The sequence below is a fragment of the Physeter macrocephalus genome, chromosome 11, assembly GCF_002837175.3.
Source record: "Physeter macrocephalus isolate SW-GA chromosome 11, ASM283717v5, whole genome shotgun sequence".
Taxonomy (NCBI): domain Eukaryota; kingdom Metazoa; phylum Chordata; class Mammalia; order Artiodactyla; family Physeteridae; genus Physeter; species Physeter macrocephalus.
Window position 1 is genome coordinate 74,723,927 of NC_041224.1, and position 18,547 is coordinate 74,742,473.

Consider the following 18,547-nt stretch of genomic DNA (forward strand, 5'->3'; position numbering starts at 1 on the left):
AACGGCAAAAAAAAAAAAAAAAAAAAAGAATGTGCATTGAAATACAGCAATATGATTTTTATTCATTGTATTACTGTCACTACGTCATGTGTAGACAAAGAAAACCAAATCTCTCTTTGGTGGATCCTGGTCTCATTGACCAATAGGGATGTAACCTTTCTCACATATGTGATAACAGAACAAGCTGGTGCCCTGGAATCTACTGGAAGTCCAGAGAGCAGTGCTTTTAACCTTTTGGACCCTCAAGTCTGTCTTGGTTAAAGGCCCCCACTCCGTGGCACTTGTTTAATTTTTTGTACAGGCTTCTTTCCCATGAGTCACTGCTGACCCTAAGCTCTTTCCAACATTCTTTTTTACTTAACTTAGAGCCTTAGCTTTTGAAATCAGCTCAAATCCCATATGGAATGAGGCCTTGCAGGTATGATCATCAATACATCAGTGAAGGTAAGGTCCTTCCCCTTGCAGCCTCAGCAGGAGGCTTGGGCCTCTTCCCAAGGCCTCCCAGTAAAGGAGACAGGAGCTGCCTACACCATCATGTTGCTGCCAGAGTCCTGTGAAGTTAACTGTTTCTCTGAGGCCCTGCCCACTTTCCTTGGGAGGTGGACCAAAAGCTGGGCTGTCTGGGCCCCACTGTTTCCACCAGCCCCTTTCCTCTGACTCCTGTGTGCAGGAACAAGACTGGGCACCTCGGGCAAGCAGGCCTGCGTGGCTGCCAGCGAGTAGTGGAAACGTGGGCCAGACAAGCCACTCTACTGGACAGATCTTTCTGCATTCATGTGGAAAGGAGGTGGGACCTTGTGCCCAAGAGCTTGCATAAGGGCAGGCAGAACTTCCTTCTCTTATTTTAGCTGAACATCTGTTTTCAAAAGCAACAACTACAATCAGGGAGCAAGACTGCAGGAAGAGGACAGTGCAGGAGGGTGGTGGAGGCAGCCGGGGCTCAGATGGCCAGGGCTCACCCCAGGGGCTGCAGGGCAGGAGCCCACCTGGAACAGATGATTTCGTCTGATGACTTCACGCTGGGCAGCTCCCCCAGGTGGTTGTCTGAGAGGTTCAGCTTCCGGAGGTTGATGAGTCCCCAGGGGATGATGGAGGGGAGGGACGCCAGGCAGTTGGCAGAAAGGTCCAGCTCCGTGATCTGGCAGGAGATGTCAATGAGCCAGTCCAGATCCACCCAGGGCAGCTTGAGGTGGGACCATTTCACACGAAGAGCCTGGATATTGGAGAAAGGGGGAGAGCACACACCAGCGATGAGCCCAGGGCTCGTGAAGACTTGAAATAAAGCAATGATTTATTCAAGTGTGAATCTGTCTGTTCATCTCAGCAGAGTCCCGAGAGGTTGGGATCATGTCGGCCCTGAGCAGGTACCTATGCCCTCCTGCACCTGCAACCCGAAAATAATCTCTGCACAGCTACGGCTACTCACTCTCCAGCCTCTAGAGGGAGCATGTGGGCTTAGCATCACCTCTTAGAGGGCTATCACCCTCGGGGGGAAACACAACAGGAATGGCCCCTGCTCTGTACAGAGGAGCCCACCCAAGCTTGGAGCAGCCTGCCCAGACTGCAGAAGAAGGCTTAGACCCAAACCTGGGTCTTCTCACTTCCCTTCACGGCACTCTTCCCTGTGATTAGAGTAGTTGCCGCCTGCAGCTGCTTACACCACGCTGGGTGCTTTGTGGATGAGCTGCTTCCAGAGTGAAAGACTGAATATACAGACAATGGCCAGACCATATATAAAAAAGAGAACTTTGACCCACAACCTGCAGCAACCTACCAGGAAACTAACCCCCTTACCTATAATAAAGAGTCCAGGAAGCCACACTTGCCAGAAGCCATACTGCAATGTCTAGTAACAATCCAGGAAGCTAAGCAATAACTTCTGTAACAATTGGCCCCAAATGTCCAGGACTTGACTGATAAGTGACAGCTTCCCTAATTTTGTCCCTGCTTCCAACTTAGACTAACCAGGGAAAGGCAAATATGTCCCCTAACCCATCACGTAGGACGCCCCCACTTCTAGTTAGCTGCCTCCAGTTTCCCCATCAACAGCCTCTAGTCAGGGCACACCTGAAGCCTTCCCTTTATCCACCATAAAGCTTCCCCACTCCTTTGACAAAATGCAAGTGACAGTGGCTGACTCACTTGTCACCAAAAGCTCTGAATAAATCTCCTTTGCTTTTCTCATTTTATTGGGTCAGAAAGGCCAGCAGTTTGCTGGCATATGGTGGTAAAAGAGATCTGGTTAAATGTGTATGAGCAGGGCTTTTCTCTTTCTTCTTGATCATCAAAGAATTTGGGGCTCAATGAGGTTTCTGGGGAAAGGAAATCGGCTTTTTGGCTTGTTTCTCTAAAGCAGCTGGAAATCCGTATCATAAAATTAGAGAAACAAAAATTAGTTCTTCACTAATGGGAAAATGTAACAACTGGGAAAGACACCAGAAACATTGGGTAAATTTGCTTTCAAAATTGGCAACAGCAGACAGACTTCCTTATCTGGCCACAAGGTGGCGATATGTGCCTTATCTTTGTCGCCCCCTTAGCTAACTTGCCAGGATTGGAAAGGCTGGGTCTACTACACCCTCTCAAAGCTCTGGTCTTCGAACCAAGTAGATGAAAGGCTCTGTCTCTGTATGCCTGTCTCTCTCTCCATTCACCTGGATGAAGAGAGACAGTCGATGGTATACTGGATTTGGGGTCAAGAGAATGGAGCTTTAGTCTCACTTTTTTGTTTTGTTTTGTTTCTTGGGTTTTTTTTAGACTTGACGTGTAGGCCTGTTTTTGATGTCATTTTTGTTTTCCCCCATAATTTTCTACTTTGAAAAATTTCAGAACTGTAGAGAAGTTGAACTAGGACACATGATTACCCATTCATACACCCTGCACTGTAGACTCACCAATTGTTAATATGTTGCCACATCTGCTTTCTCTTCTTTTTCTCTACACACACACATACAAGCACACACACTTTTCATTTATCTGCTGAGCCATTTGAAAGTAAATTATAGCTATCATGGCACTTTACACCAACATGTATCTCTGAAGAACAAGAATATTTTCCTACGTGACAACCATATATTTATCATTTTCAAGAAATGAAATCGATACATTATCAAATCCATAATCCATGTTCAAATATTCCCAAATACCCTAGAAATGTCTTTTATAACTATTTTGTACCTTGATCTAGGGTCCCATCAAGAATCACACATTGCATTTAGTTGACATGTGTCTATTTTCTTTAATCTAGAAGAATCCTCATGACTTTTAATGTCTTTTCCAACTTTGGCAATGTAAGTTTTCAAGTCACTCTAGCTGTCTTCTAGAATATTCCGTAATCTGAATTTGCTGAGTTGTTTCCTAATGTTTAGATTCAAGTTAAGCATTTTTGGCAAAAATCTCAGACAATGTTGAGTCCTAACAATTGAACTCCACCAGAGGGCACCTGATGTCAGGTTATTTCACTAATGGTCTGATCCCTTGGTTAAGTTCCATTTTACTCTTTGTGATTAATCAGCAATCTGTGGGGTGATATTCTGAGACTATCTGTGAATATTTTATGTTCCTACATCAGTTTACCCAGTGATTTCAGCATCCATTGTTGATCAGGGCCTGACTCAGTACATTGGTGGTTACAAGGTGGTAATTTTTCTAAAACTACCATTCCGTCTACATTTGTCACCTGTCATTCTTCTGTACAGAAGTATGTCCCTCCCCACCCATTTAAATATTACTATGAACTCACAGATCCTTTTAAAATTCAAAGTATTATAATTCATTATTATCATTATTTCTTTCAATGCTCAGGTAGTCCCCAGTTTGACCACTGGGAGTCCCATCAAGGGGACTCCTGTGTTCCTCTGACATATCCCTATCAGTTTTGGGTACTCCCTAACTTCCTGATAAAATAAGATGTTCAAGTTTCCTCTGGTCCTTTCCAAGTACCAGCCCTGATTCCCTTTAACAGAAAATGGTATTTAGAAACCAAGATCTAGGTGTTGGGTATGCTCATTGCTATTGGGTTGTCACTGATTCTTGGCCCATTGACCCAACACAACCCTATATTTAACATGAGTGCATTCTGATGCCTCCAACTTGAATCCAGTCACATCGGCTTCTTCCTAATCTTTCCATAAAAATTCATAGTTGTGTCACCCTTCACCTTATTATTGTTGGTTTTAATCTGTTAAATGAGCAGCTTGGACCAAATGATATCTAGGTCACTTCTGGACCCAGGATTCTTTCTGGCTTATACTCTTGAGAAGGACAATGGCTTCCCACAGAGAGCCTTGGAGTAATCATGACAGCCAATCTAGGAGCCATGCCAGTCTTTGCAATGCCAAGTCAAAGAAGGCCCTCTAAGGGTCTGGCTGCCTCCCTTTCCTGGGTTCTCAAAGATACATCCAGGCCCCAGGTCCAGGGCCAGACAGCTGGACATAAATCCAAGGTGTCCAGATTGCAGCCTGACTTTCTCTACTCACCCTGTGTGGCCATTCTGGTCATTCAATATCAAATAGTTTGGACCTGAACTGAAATGGCAGTCAAATGCAAGATGAAAAGGAGGCTGGTTTTGGTTTTAAATAACAAACCTTAGGTGTCTATAAGTAAAACTCTCTAAGGGCCATCAAAAATAGATAAAACAACAGGAAAGATTCAGGTTGTTATTGTGACATAGACTAGTTGCAGCACATCTTTGGAGGATCAGCTAAGATGTTCTGTCCTGACAATGGCAATCTTCCTCCTGCATTTCCTTCTTGTTCTCTGACCCTGGAGCTGCAGTCTAGAACTGCATAAGGAGCAGAGGCTCAGCCTCAGGGGACTGGAGCCCTGTGTTTGCTTAACTAACCCCATGTGGGGCCTTAGGCCAGTTGAGGTGGAGATGGGTACTTTCACAGGCGCTATCAGGCTCAACTCCCCTTATAGGAACCTGCCTGCGGATTCCGTGCTGCACTAAGTCAGCCCAAGGGTCACCTCTGTCTCCACTGCCCCAGCAAGCAGTGTGGCCATCCAGAACCCGGACTGCATGCATCTCCAGTGCTGCACCTTGTCTGACTGCGTGTGAAGCTCAGTACCATGCCTAGCATGAAGCAGGCACTCAATAAATGTTTGTGTGCTGAAAAGAATCAAGCCACTGGGACCAGCAATTCATCTATTAACACCTCTAACCAGAAAGATCACTCTAAAATACCAAGGTCTACTCAAACCCCTCAGTCTTCCTGCACCCCAGCCCGCCTGCAGCAGAACACCTGAACTCCCTCCCCAGACAGCCCCACACCTCCACAATCTGCCCCAATCACTTCCCAAATTTCTGTCTCACTGTCTCCTCCACGACCTCTGCCCACCCTCCGTGCTCCTGTTGGCAGATGGCTGGTGGGGTTAATAATTTGTTCTAGGTAGAAGGAACTGGGAAATGGGCCTACTCCTAGAGCAGAGGATTCAAGACCAGGGGGAAATTGCCAAATAAAGTACAGAAACTGCCTGTTCATAAATGAACCATAGGGCTCAGAAAGTGGACTGGAATTCATAGGAAGGCTGTGGGGGCCTGACAGTGAACTTACTGTCAGTACCTGACTGGCCAATGTGCCAAAGGGCTGCCAGGGTGCTCTGGGGCTACAGGAGACACAGGTTGGTGGGACTGGAGCTAAGAGAGTTTTGCAAGTTTTCACCAGAGAGCCGGTCTCCGTTTGATCGTGGGTGTCATGAGGTCACTCAAGGATCCCAGATTCTGCAGGTGGGCTGGCCTCCGCCTTTACACTCTGTCCTGCCACCACGACAAAGGGGAAAGGGTGCTCCCTGCTCTGCTTTCTCTCCCCTGGAGTTCACAGCCCTTTTCCCTCCTATCTAAATCCTACTAATCCTGAAAGCCCTGGGGCAAGAACCACCTTCTTCACCCCCAGTAAGTGTCTGCGTTACAGCCCCAGTTAGGTAACAAGGATGCCATCTTGCTTCACAGTCAGCAGCGTTTACTTGAGCACTGCCAAGTGCAGGCCAGCCTGTCAGGCACTGGGGTTGAAGATATGGGTGCTGCAGATGGAACAGGCTCAGGGAGTTGATGTCTTGAAGGGAAGAGCTGTGTGTGTATTGAACGTGCATCTAGTCACCTTACAAGGACTAAGAGTGTGTGATGTTGACCAGAAAGCCAGGAAAGAACACCTGCAGGGAAGCCTCCTGTGCTTCTTTGGGAGGTACTATTTATCAGAAGTAAATCATCAATAACAAGAGAGTGGCTGTGTGTGGCACTGAATTCTCTAGACATGAGGAAGAGGAGGAAGCAGATGCTGCCAGTTCCTAAAACTGAGCTCCTTCTAGGACTTACACCCACCAGAGTTTCTGCAGGGTTGACATTTGTGAAACTCAAGCCCAGGGAGCGGTAGTAAAAAGCAAGAAGTCAGAAAACATGATGACACACTCAGAATTCAGACATGCTTGTGAAAAGACTTCTGGGCTGGATGGTGGTTGGAAAAACATGTAGGATTTCTACCTGGTCTTGGGTTAGTCTGAAAACTTTCACTTATACAAGTTACTTTCCTCTTGGTGCACAAACATTATAGGGTGCACAAGTGTTTCCAAAGTGGCAGAGAGGAAGAAGGAAGGAGAAAGGATGCACAGTACACCTGACATGGAAATGTAGCTGGGCAAGCCCTCATTACTTATTTATGTTTAATCCGGGCAGGATCACAATAAACCAGGTTCTGAGGGGGAGAAGCCAGCAAATGTATAATTAAATCCATGCACGCTGAACTGCAAAATCAAAGACAGCTGGCTGTGGAGATCCCCAAAATTCAACAATGCCATGGTTAAGGCACATCTCTCCGGGGGAAACAGAGAATATGCTCATGTTGGTCCTTAAGCATGAGCTCTTTCAATTTGGGGCCAAACAGAAGGAAGTGCTGCTCTCCCAGAAGACACTGTATGATGACTTAAGAAACTTGCTTTCCAAGGCAGTGGTGGTGACCAGGACCAGTTCAAGAAGGACTAGGGCACTTGGCTCATTACACAAAGTGATGTTTGGGTTTACCTCTGCATAAGAAGGTCTCCTTGTCCTGTGATGGAAGCTGTGTTCCAGGAGGGCAATTACCTGCCTTTATATAATGCTGCCTGAAGCTTCCATACAAAAATAACACGGTGAATGAGCCAGTGGACTACAATGACATCTCTCATGCTTTTATGTCAGTGCAACCCTTATGGTTGAAGAATATAATTGTTCATGAAGGGCTGAAATTGACAATGTTTTTAGGCTGACTTTAACCTTGAGAGCTGTGGGGCTGGCAACTGGGCCCTGAGCAGACACAGAGAAGGGTTCTCTGCCCCAATGCTGGTGCGGGGTGTGCCTCTGCAATTTTGAGAACTCACAAGAGTAAGTTCCAACACTGCCTCCTTACTAGGTCTCTACTGAGCACACAAAGCAGAATCTGCATCTCTTCTCCCTGTGTTCCCATCTCACTGTCCCTTGAGGGGACAGACGAGAGCTCAATGACAGCACAGCATGACACAAAAAAGGCAGTCAGTAGAATTAGTCTTTCCAGTCAAGACACACGTGTTAAAACGGGGGAGAAATACATAGAATGTTCTAAAATGTATTCATGAACCCTTGGCCTACATAAAACCCAAAATTTTCTTTTTGTGGGTAAGCTGATTCCTGGGTGGTGGTTCCTCGTTGAACCAGACAGGAAGACAAGGGCCACCTTCTGACATGTGAAGGAACAGTCAGGCCATCAGACAGCCGTTGGAGTGCGAAACCAACAGGTCTGATCTGAAAGGAAGAGACTCACTAAAAGGTCTGAAGAACAAGCCAAAAGAAACTCTAAAAATGAAGGTGCTCAGAGCAGCAGAGCCAGTCGCAGAATCTGAAGACATATCCCAGGCCACCTGAGTGATGTCAGTGACTGTGCAGAAGGGGATCTGTGCATGAATGCCAACAAGTTGGGGTAAATTTCAAGCCTGCAAGTGTCTTTCGGGAGCCCAGACTGTCAGAGGAGGCTCTAAGTGAGGTGGAGTCAGCTGGACAGGGGATCAGCACGCTGGAGACAGCAACTCTGGCCCAGTCTCCCTGTGCAGATGAGGGCCATGGCAAACGAGGACTATGCCCCACATCCTCAGCCCTGGAGAATCCTCCATGCAAGGCTTCCAAACGCCTACTGCTCAAGTCCCTGCACCCTGGCAGGGACAGGCTCTCAGGAGGGAGGGGGCATTGAAAGTGAAAGGATGAGAAGGAGCCTGGACCTTGACTGGCCATCTGCCTATGCACGTGAGGTGGCCACGGCGGGCGAACCAGGCCAAGGGCAATGGAGTGACAGCCATAAGGATGGTGTCATGGGCTGAACTGTGTCCCTGAAAAAGATATGTTGAATACCTAGTACCTGAGAAAAAGCTTATTTGAGCTTATGGAAACAGGGTCTTTATAGAGGTAATCAAGTTAAAATGAGGTCATTAGGGTGGGCCCTCATCCAGTATGACTGGTGTCCTTATGGAAAGGGGAGATTAGACACAGAGGCAGACATGTGCAGAGGGAAGATGATGAGAAGACACGGGGAGGATGGTATGTGGCTGGAGTGATGGGTCTACAAGCCAAGGAACACTGAGGACTGCCAGCAACCACCAGACACTCGGAAGCCGCAGGGAGGGGTCCTCCACTGGAGCTGTGACAGGGAGCACAGCCCTGCCGACACCCTGATGTCAGACTCCAGCCTCCAGAACTTGAGACAATACATTCCGGTTATTATTATTATTTTTTATTATTATTTTTTTTTGCATTATATGGGCCTCTCACTGTTGTGGCCTCTCCTGTTGCGGAGCACAGGCTCCGGACATGCAGGCTCAGAGGCCATGGCTCACGGGCCTAGCCACTCTGTGGCATGTGGGATCTTCCCAGACCGGGGCACGAACCCGTGTCCCCTGCATCGGCAGGTGGACTCTCAACCACTGCGCCACCAGGGAAGCCCTACATTCCGGTTATTTTAAGCCAACTAGTGTTTGGTACTTTGTTACGGTGGCACTGATACAGATGGTAACAAGTCAATTGACAATTGGAGAAGGCAAGACCTGAGAATCCGGAACATTCCATCAACAGAAGCCCACAGATTAAGAAAGGAAATGAAAGAAGCAGAGATTCTTGAAAGCCAGAAGGATGTCTCTTAAGATAAGCAGATTAGAAACATAATAAAAAGGTGGGAAAAGGACAGTAAAACCAGTCATTAACTTAGGGAAAAGCCTGGGAGGACTCTGGTGTAAAAGGAGGATTTCAAAAATGACCTGAGAATACTAAAGGGAGTAAGAGAAGGGAGAGGAAAAGAGAAAGGGAAGGACAGCCTTCCTTCTAAACTCAGAAGGAAGATAAATTAAATGACTCACTTAAATGATTTAAATTAAATTAAATTCAACGACTTAGTGAGAGGAAAAAAATGAAATCAGTTCTGACAAAAGCCTGCCTGCTAAAAATATTACAAATGTCAGAATTAGTAGTGGTTAGCTACCAATATAATTTCAAACAAACAAAAAGGGAAACATAACCAAGGAAGCAGATCAATGAGAAATGTAAGTACAAAAATAACTTACAAGCAAACCTACAATGGCATTTTAAATAGTCAACACGGAACAGTCTGTTGCCTCCAAGGGCACACTCAAACCTGAACCCTGTAGGGGAACCTTCCGGAAGTTGAGCTGTGATCACATGATAATACCTTCCTGGTGACTCTTTGCAATGTATGCACAGAACTTTTTCAAATGACCCTCTCAGTAACCCTGTAAGCACAATTTGCACATAAAGAGCCTCAGTGAAGTGACTTGTTTGAAGGTAACAGAACCAGGATCATGATCCAGGTGCCTAATGTTCTGTCTGGTCCCTTCCTACCAGGCACCATGTTCATTCACATGGCCATGGAATAGCTGACACGATTTCAAAGGCATTAGGAGAGATAACCAAGGTGACTCAATAATGATAGACACTTAACCACAATCCCCAAAATACAACTATGCTAAATCTTTGTGTTCCAACCCAGGACAAATTTGTAAAAAACAAACCCATGAAAATTCAAGAAAAATATTAGCAGGATATGCTAGGTCAAATATGCAAAAAATGAATGGAGGACACTACAATAAGAATGGGAGATGACCAAATACTAGGGGACAGAAGAATGAATTCTGTTTTCAAATCAGTATGAACTTGCACATAAATTGATTACATTCTGTGTAAGAAGCAAAAGTAAAAGGAAAAAAGGGGGAAAAAGGGCAAGCTACCTACATATTTTATGCCTGGACAAAGGCAAAGTAAAGGTAGAGACCAATGATGAAAGCAGAATTAAAAGGTGTCCAATTATTTGGCCATTAAAAATGCCCTTTCAAATAATGCTTGGGTAGGAGAGAAAACCAATTCACAACAGTAGAATATATTTTTAGAACAACAAAAACATCACAAGTAATGGGGAAAAAACGAACAACTCTGATCACAGTTACGAAAAGGAAAAAGTGAAGCATGACAAACTAGCTCTGCCCTTCTTAGAATGGAAAGCTAAAAGAAAGCAGGGAAATGAAAACAAAATTAGACTAAAAATAGAAAAAACAAAATGAAGTAAAAACAAGGAAGTTGGTAAATAAAACCAATTCTAGAGTTGTTGGAAAATAATAAAATTGATAATCAATTGACTAAAAATAAAAGTATCTTAATAATCTAAGAATGAAAATGACAATCTAACAACTGCTGAAAAACAGTGTTTAAGTTGTGGGAGATGTCCTCAGCCAGAGCTAACAAACCAAATAATGATGTTGAAATGCAAAATTTAATTCCAAAATAAAAAATTCTCAAAGTGACACAATAAGAGAAAAAACAAAATAATGTATATGAGACATACAAATAAGGAAACTAAAGAATCTCTCTCCAAAGGCTCCTAATTCAATATAATTCTTTTTCAATCCAATCTTCAAAGAACAAATAGTCTCTGTGTTACATACATGGTTACTTAACAGAAGACTCACTTTATTTTATGAGTAAAACCAATTACTTTGCAAGAGCCATTAAAATTCTAGCCAACTGCATGTACACACATGGATGCAAAAACTGTAACAAAATCTTCTCTAATGGAAATCAACAAGTGAACTCAAAGGTTTCAGCTCTGCAACCAAGGAGGATCTATACCAAGAAAATAGCACTGTTGGTGGTAACTTATGGAAAACCATCAGCACATTTTGTTAAAGAAAAGTGGCCCTCTTTTAATCATCTGAATGCCAAAACATAGTTAATAAATTTTATCACTTTTTCTTCACTAAAATTCTTAAAAATAGATAAACAAGGTTTGTTTTAAATCAACATTGTGCTTTTTTCCCTGTAGTATTTCAGTCATTCCTTTGAAAAATAGGAAACTTACCAAAAAAATCTCCCTTCCAACTCAAGAATTTTGCCAATAGCAATATGCAAGAGAGAGAAAAAAACAAGAAATAAAAATACTATCTCCGCAGTTACTAAGCTATTCAACTTACTGTTGAGAGAACCCCGTTTCCTTAACTTTTAAATAAAGACAAAAATTTCTACCTCACAGATTTGTATAGAAGATTAAAGTAGAATATTTGGCAAAGTACTTTGTTAGCCATGAAGTCCTATGTAAATGGAAGTTTACTACATATATAAAATTTTATCCATCCATCTGTCCACCCACCCACCCATTTTCCATCCATCCATCCATCCATCTATCCATCTATCCATCCATCCATCCAAGCAACCTGTTCCAGGCCCTACACTGAGGGGCAAACACAGGGTGAGCAAAGCTGGACAAATCCCTGCTTTCACGAAGCTTCCAGTCAAATGGGGGAACTGACATTAGACAAGAATGTCACCAGAACAGACAACCAACCCCAAACTTTGTTAAGTGCTCTGAATAAAATGGCAGGAAGCTCTAAGAGATGGAAGGGGGGATGTGACCCGGCCTGTGGGCTGTGGCAGGCTTTCCTGAGGACGTGGTATATGGCTGAGGTGTGGAGGTAGTGCTGGTGTCCAGGAGCAGCGCTGTGATGAGCATGAGGAGACAGGTACGCTTGTCCCTGTTGTGTGGTGTCCACCCTGCGGGTAATCATGGCCAGTAGAGTTCCCCCTGCTGCTGGACATCTGGGTTTTGTTCTCCTAGTTTCTCTCATAGATAGCAGTGCTTTGAGCAGTACAGTTGTGGCAATTACGTTTTTTTTCTTTTGAGTTACATCCTAGAGGTATCTTTCAGAAAGGAAATACCAAATTCAGAGCTGTTCTCTGGGAGAAAAGAGTTTTATAGCTTTTGTCACATGACGCCAATTACTTTCCACACATACGGAACCAATTTATAGTGCCAGCAGCAAGGCTTTGGTGTCCCTTTCTCTTTGACGCTGCCAAGTGCCTTACTCAGCATTTATATTTATTTTTTCGAGTTTAATAGGTATGTGATGCTACTTTCAAGTCATTTTAATTTGAATTTCTGTAATTGCCAATAAGATTGTATATGTTTCCATGCCATGATTTACTATCTGTGTTTTCTCATGTGTAAATTAACTGTTCGTTTCTCTTAACTTCTTACCCAAGGGCATTTGTGAGCAATGTGACAGCAAAGGCCGTGGCTCTGGCTTGGGCACTGCTGAGTCCCAAGCAACTAGTAGGTGATATATAAACACTGACTGAATTAAACTCAATTATCAACTGACATATAATTGCGTCAATCGTGTTCTTTGGATTTCAGTTTCTGTCAATTCTTTTTTCTCAAGTATCTGCTAATGTTTTTCTTTTTAAAATTTCTTTAAAAATTATATTTTACTATATTAGTATACTATAGTAAAATTATATTTTACTATAAATAACTTTAATATATATATCGTTTATCTTATTTGTGACTATATGTCTTTATACATCTTTATATATTTTTAAAATTTTGAAATGGAATCATTTTCTTCTATAACTGGAATAAATGTGCTTTTTGAATGTATATTCTGATGAATTTCCAGTGCTTAACTCTTACCTGTCTGGAATTTATTTATATCATTATGAATGTACTTGTCTATGCTGATATCCAATAGTTCCAATGACATTTGATAATGTTTTCTTATTCTTTCCTTATTGTGTTTTCTAGTTTGTCACATAAGTTCAAATAATAGTTTTAGTATTTCTGCATCTCTATGAATCATTTTCTCATTGTAAACTAAATGTAAGTGGTTTGTATAACTGCTGTTTCGTATTATGTTTGATGATCTAGTGGGACAGGCCACCAGGAACACCTACCTGAACGGTTACACAGTGCACCTGCTCAGCTGTTCTACCCTGTGACCCTCACTATCTGTTCTCAAGTTCTAGGAAGCACTCACCACGTGGACAATGTCACAGTGGCGAGTCAATTCCATAGAGAAAGCATATGAATGGGGCATGAGAGTGGGGAAAGATTTGATATTTGGAAACTAGAGAAAACAGTAGGATAATTGGCTAAATTTCAGGGCACAGGAAAAGTGGAGCTGATGGAAGAGGCCCATAATAATTCTGAGTTTGATCTCATAACTCTCAGAAGGCAGGTGAAGGCTCTTCCTTTCACACAAGCCGGTGGTGAAAAGGTCGAACCACAGGCAGTCAGGCTGCTCCCAATGTTGCCTCTCACCTGCCGGGGCCCTACTGCCCCAGAGACTTACATCTGCTCTGTGAGACAGTACCACGTGCTGTGAGGAGGACGTGAGGAGCTGAGAAGGTGCAAGGTGCAGATGTAGAAATGCTCTGGAAAGTGTAAAATTCTTGAATAAGACTCTTGTACCAAACACTAGGCCTAACCTTGGGCAAGGATGTTCCCCAGAAGCCTTAGTGCTCACAATGTCAGTAGCCCTTGGTCAGCTGCTCAGAAGGCCCCAGCAAAGGCTGAGCAACCATACTTGCTGCAGCCTGCCCTTTCTGAGTATCCCATATATCCAAATCCTCAGACCCACCAGATCACTCTGATGGAGAAGGGCTGCTTCAGCTCCCAAACTGTGCAGCCAGGATGTTTGTGCTTGGGCACAGATACAGGCATCTGAATGGCCAGTCACTAGGAATGTTTAAGGTACATCATAAGCCAGAGCTGATCCAAAAATGACAATAGTAGTAGTAGTAGTAATAAGTGATCCTCTCTAGGTTTGCTGCCAGATTTGAAATCATTAGGGACTTGTAAAGAAAATTAATAATTCCCCAACTGTGTAGTTTCAGAATCAATTTCAGCTCTTGTGGACTTACTCCTATACTCAGAACAGCCCAGCGTGCCCTCGGCCCAGCCATCTAACTGCTGAATGGGACAAACACCGTGGTTAGTTCAGGCCCTGCTTAGGCCTCTCCTGGCATTTCTGTTTTCCTGCTCCTTCCCGGGTGTGCCAGCATCAAAGTGTTGTTTCTCATGGCAACAAAGCAAACATTGACAGGACAGTCACCAGGAACACAGGCTGACTCATTAAACATTCAGGCAAAAGTTTGGCGGTTTTCCAGAAGGGCACCCATGAGCCAGAGCCAGGAATGGCTTTGGCCAGGTCTGACTTGGCTTTGCTTTTGCTCTTTTAAAAGTATCCAGACCGTGTGGTGTGGGCTTTCAGACTTTCCTTTCCAAACACCATCAAAACCTAACTGAGCAGCCTGCCCGCTGCCAGTGGAAAATCAACGTGGGCTTCTCAGCCATTCCCCGTTTGCCAGCAGAGGCAGGTTCTGGCAGCCTGAGAACTAGGCTGTGCCTGACAGAGAGGCGTGGTGAACCTCGACTGGCCGTGGCTTCCACAGAGGCAGCAATTACATTAAAAAATATCAACTAGCTAGTGGGGGAGGCAGAACAAAAATACAGAAAAAAACAAGATGACTGCTTCAGCAAGGTCACTGCCACGAATGCCAGCAGGCAAGGGAGTTTTCAGGCTGTGTACACATGGCAGCAAAGCACCCTTTCAGTGCCTGCCCTTGTCTAATGTTCTGAACAAAAAATGCCAGTTCAACTCTACTGCACACCTGGGAAGGTTGAAGCACTTACCTCTGGTTTCTGAGTCATTGTTCCTGACACTGGACCCCTCGGCGCTAACCCCCTCTCTTCTGCTGGCAGCACAGAAGGAAAGTGTTGTCACAGGTTAGAGATCATGGCAGCCAGACACACTGGCTGCACACACTGCACACACTGGCTGCACACACTGCAAGGCCCTTGAGTCTGAAATTCACTTGAATAAAAAAAAAAAAACCACCTGCTTTGGGGAAGCCCAAGGAGTCTTTATGACTGAGGCTGCACTGTAATTTCATTTTCTTTTCCGATTCTACCCAAAAGGGCAAAGGAGAAGAAAAGCAACATCGTCTTTTCTTTGTCTTATCCTTTGCAGAATGCAATAATCACTTCCATGCTCTATCCCTATCTTGGCAAATTAGCAGGAGTTACCCGAGACAAGATCACAGACACAGATGTCAACCATTTCTGCTTTTAACCTTAAGCCAAGAAAATGCAAGTCACTGGGTACACGTTAGAATCATCTGGGGAGTTTTTAAAACTACTGATTTGGGTCCCATCCCAGAGATTCAGATTTAGTTAGTGTACGGTATGGCCTGTGCATCAGGATTTTTAAAAAGCCCCCAGGAATTCCAATTACAGAAAAGTATGAGAACCACTGATCTACATGAAAGACCTGGGAGGTACAGTTCAGGAATCATGAAATGTGAAAATCCCCAAGTTAAGAAGGCTCAGGTTCTGGTCTGAGTGTCACTGTTTAACATTTTCTGTTCTTGGACAATAACAGAATATCTCTAAACCTCAATACTTGCATCTGATAAACAGATTATATTTCTTGCAATTCTTACTAAAGTGTTGTATGGATCAAATATGAAAAGAAAGTGCTGGGAAAAACACTGAACACTACACACATGTAAGGGTTAGATGATCACTATTTATTTCCTTTTGCAACATGAAGCTGATGTTTAATGTTTATTGAGCTCTTATTATGTGCCAGGCCCTGTGCTAAGTGCACACCCGACCTCCAAGGTAGATACAATGATTAACTCTGTTTATAACTGAGACCAGCCAAGGCACAGAGAGCTACAAGTTATGGAAAATAGAATATCAGTGTTCTCTAGAAACTAGGAAACCAGCAATGATAAGAAAAAAGTAAAAAGGAAATAGCAATACATATAATCAAAAAGATGGGAGGAATAAACCAATATGACAGGTCCCACACAAATGTGAATTGGGTGGGTTCCTCTTTCAAAAGACACAGTCTCGGATGGGATTAAAAACTCAATACTGTTTACAAAAAATACACCTAAGACAAAATAAAAACTGAAAATAAAGGCTGGGGAAACTTAAACAAGGTTGATGCAAAGAAAAAAGAGCAGTGTGGCCATGTGAAGAGCAGACAAACCCAATTTTAAGGATAGAAGCATTGACAGGATTAAGGCAGATATCTGATATAATGAAATACGTTAAAATGGGTCATAAAGCCATAAACCAGGTGTATGAAGCAAAAACTTCTAGAATTATATGAAGAACTAGACAAAAATCAGTAGATAAGGAAACCAAACCCCAGAGATGTAAGTAACCAGATGAAGGTCCTAGAGCAGTGAGGCCTGGAGCCCAAATTAGAGCCAGGAAGTCTCCTGCCAGAGCCTCACCTTGACCACAACACCATCAACCAAACACTCAGAGAAGATGTCAAGAAGGTTTCAGTACAGATAAAAGCCAAAATGAATGTAGGAACAAACAAAATAAATAGTAAAAAAATAAAGAAAATCTAGGTCCTTGGTAGGACCACCAGAATATATAAATCCCTGGCTGGTCTGATTAAATTCAAAAGAGAGAAAGTAAAACTGTTCAACATCATAAATCAACAGCATAAATGGGAATATAACTACAAATATAGAAGAAAAGAATTACCAAAAAATGTAAATGTAACACACTATGATGGCAAATTAAAAAATCTAAAGGAAATGGATGATTTTCTACCAAAATATAACCTCCTGAACTGCACATAAACAAAAGCAGACAGCCTGAACTTATCAATGACTTCAAAAGAAGTCCCAAAACAAAGACCTGCTTTATCTAATCAATCTTTAACAATAAATAATTCCTATGAAACTTCTCCAGATTGTAATAAAATGGGAAGTTCCCTAAGTCATTCTGTAAAGCTAACATAGTCTTTTACCAAAATCTCATAAAAATAATAAAAATAGAAAATTATAGATCAATTCACCTATAAATATAGATGCAAAAACTGTAAATAAAATATCATGGGCTTCCCTGGTGGCGCAGTGGTTGAGAGTCCACCTGCCAACGCAGGTGACGCGGGTTCGTGCCCCGGTACGGGAGGATCGCACATGCCGCGGAGAGGCTGGGCCCGTGAGCCATGGCCGCTGAGCCTGCGCATCCGGAGCCTGTGCTCCGCAACGCGAGAGGCCACAGCGGGGAGGCCCGCATACCAAAAAAAAAAAAAAAAAAAAAAAATCAATAGGTCATATCCAGCCGTAAAAACACCAATTAGCATTATTACAAGATTTCAATATTGGGTCAATATCTATCATCATCATTCATTACATAAACAAATTAAAGTAGAAAAGCTATGTGAATATATCCATAGCTGCTAAAAAGAGATCCAACAAAATTCAGCAACCTTTCCTAATAAAAATCCTAAGCAAAAAGGAATACATGGAAACTACCTAAATATAACAAGTCTATTTACCAAAAATCTACAGCAAATGACCATAAACTGCTGATGCCAAGACCTTTAAAAACAGGAACAAGAGAGATATATCTGCTCTTTTCATATGATTCAACTTTTGACATTTCTGCTGATAATCAGTAAGCCATGAAACAAAGTATAAGTTAAATAAATATTAGAAAAGACAAGACAAACCTGCTTTAAATTTGCAGATGACTTGATAATATACCTAAAAGTTTCAAGGAACTCCTCTAAAAACTAGAATTAGTAAGACAAGTTGGTAAGGGGACTGGGTAAAACAAATATATAAACAGAAGAGCTTTCCTTCGTACCAGCAACATTAGGCTGGAAATGGGTAAGAATTATATATATTCCATTCAAACAGTGGCAAAAACAATAATAAATAAACAAAATAGGTTCAGGAAATCTTTATGAGGAAAACTATAAAATCCTATCAAAGAACATAAACGCAGCACAAATTGCCATGGGAGTCACCGTGGGAAATGCACAAAATGGAAAAATGAATGTCTGATAACAGTCAAGATATTTTTGAAAAAAGCAAATAAGGAGTAGAAAACTTGCATTAACAGGTTGTAAGGTTTAAATGAAATGCCTATAATCAAAACAGTATAGCATTTGAACAGAAACAGATTAATAGGCCAGTGGACCAGTACAGAGAATCCCAAAATGTATATAGGTATATATTGGGGGAAATAGCATTAGTGACATTTCAATACAGAGGGAAAATCAAAGTTTATTTTAAAAATTGTGCTGGAATAACTGATCATCCATCTAGAAGAGAGGAATGCTAGATTCCCTCCCTCAAACCACATATACAAATAAATACAAGAAAAATTAAAGCTTAAATATAAAAAATAAGAGTATAAATAGTATAAAAGACTCTAGGAGAATATTTATATAA

The 18,547-nt window shown here is 42.7% G+C and overlaps 1 protein-coding gene across 1 annotated transcript in view; it reads right to left on the bottom strand.

The window, feature by feature from the left end:
* Positions 1–18,547, bottom strand: part of LRRK1 (leucine rich repeat kinase 1) — a 117,230-nt gene that overhangs the window by 49,535 nt on the left and 49,148 nt on the right. Inside the window, exon 8 of the mRNA XM_007110918.4 lies at positions 987–1,213. Within this exon, the coding sequence (XP_007110980.1) occupies positions 987–1,213 (227 nt within the window). The remainder of the gene's footprint in view (positions 1–986; positions 1,214–18,547) is intronic.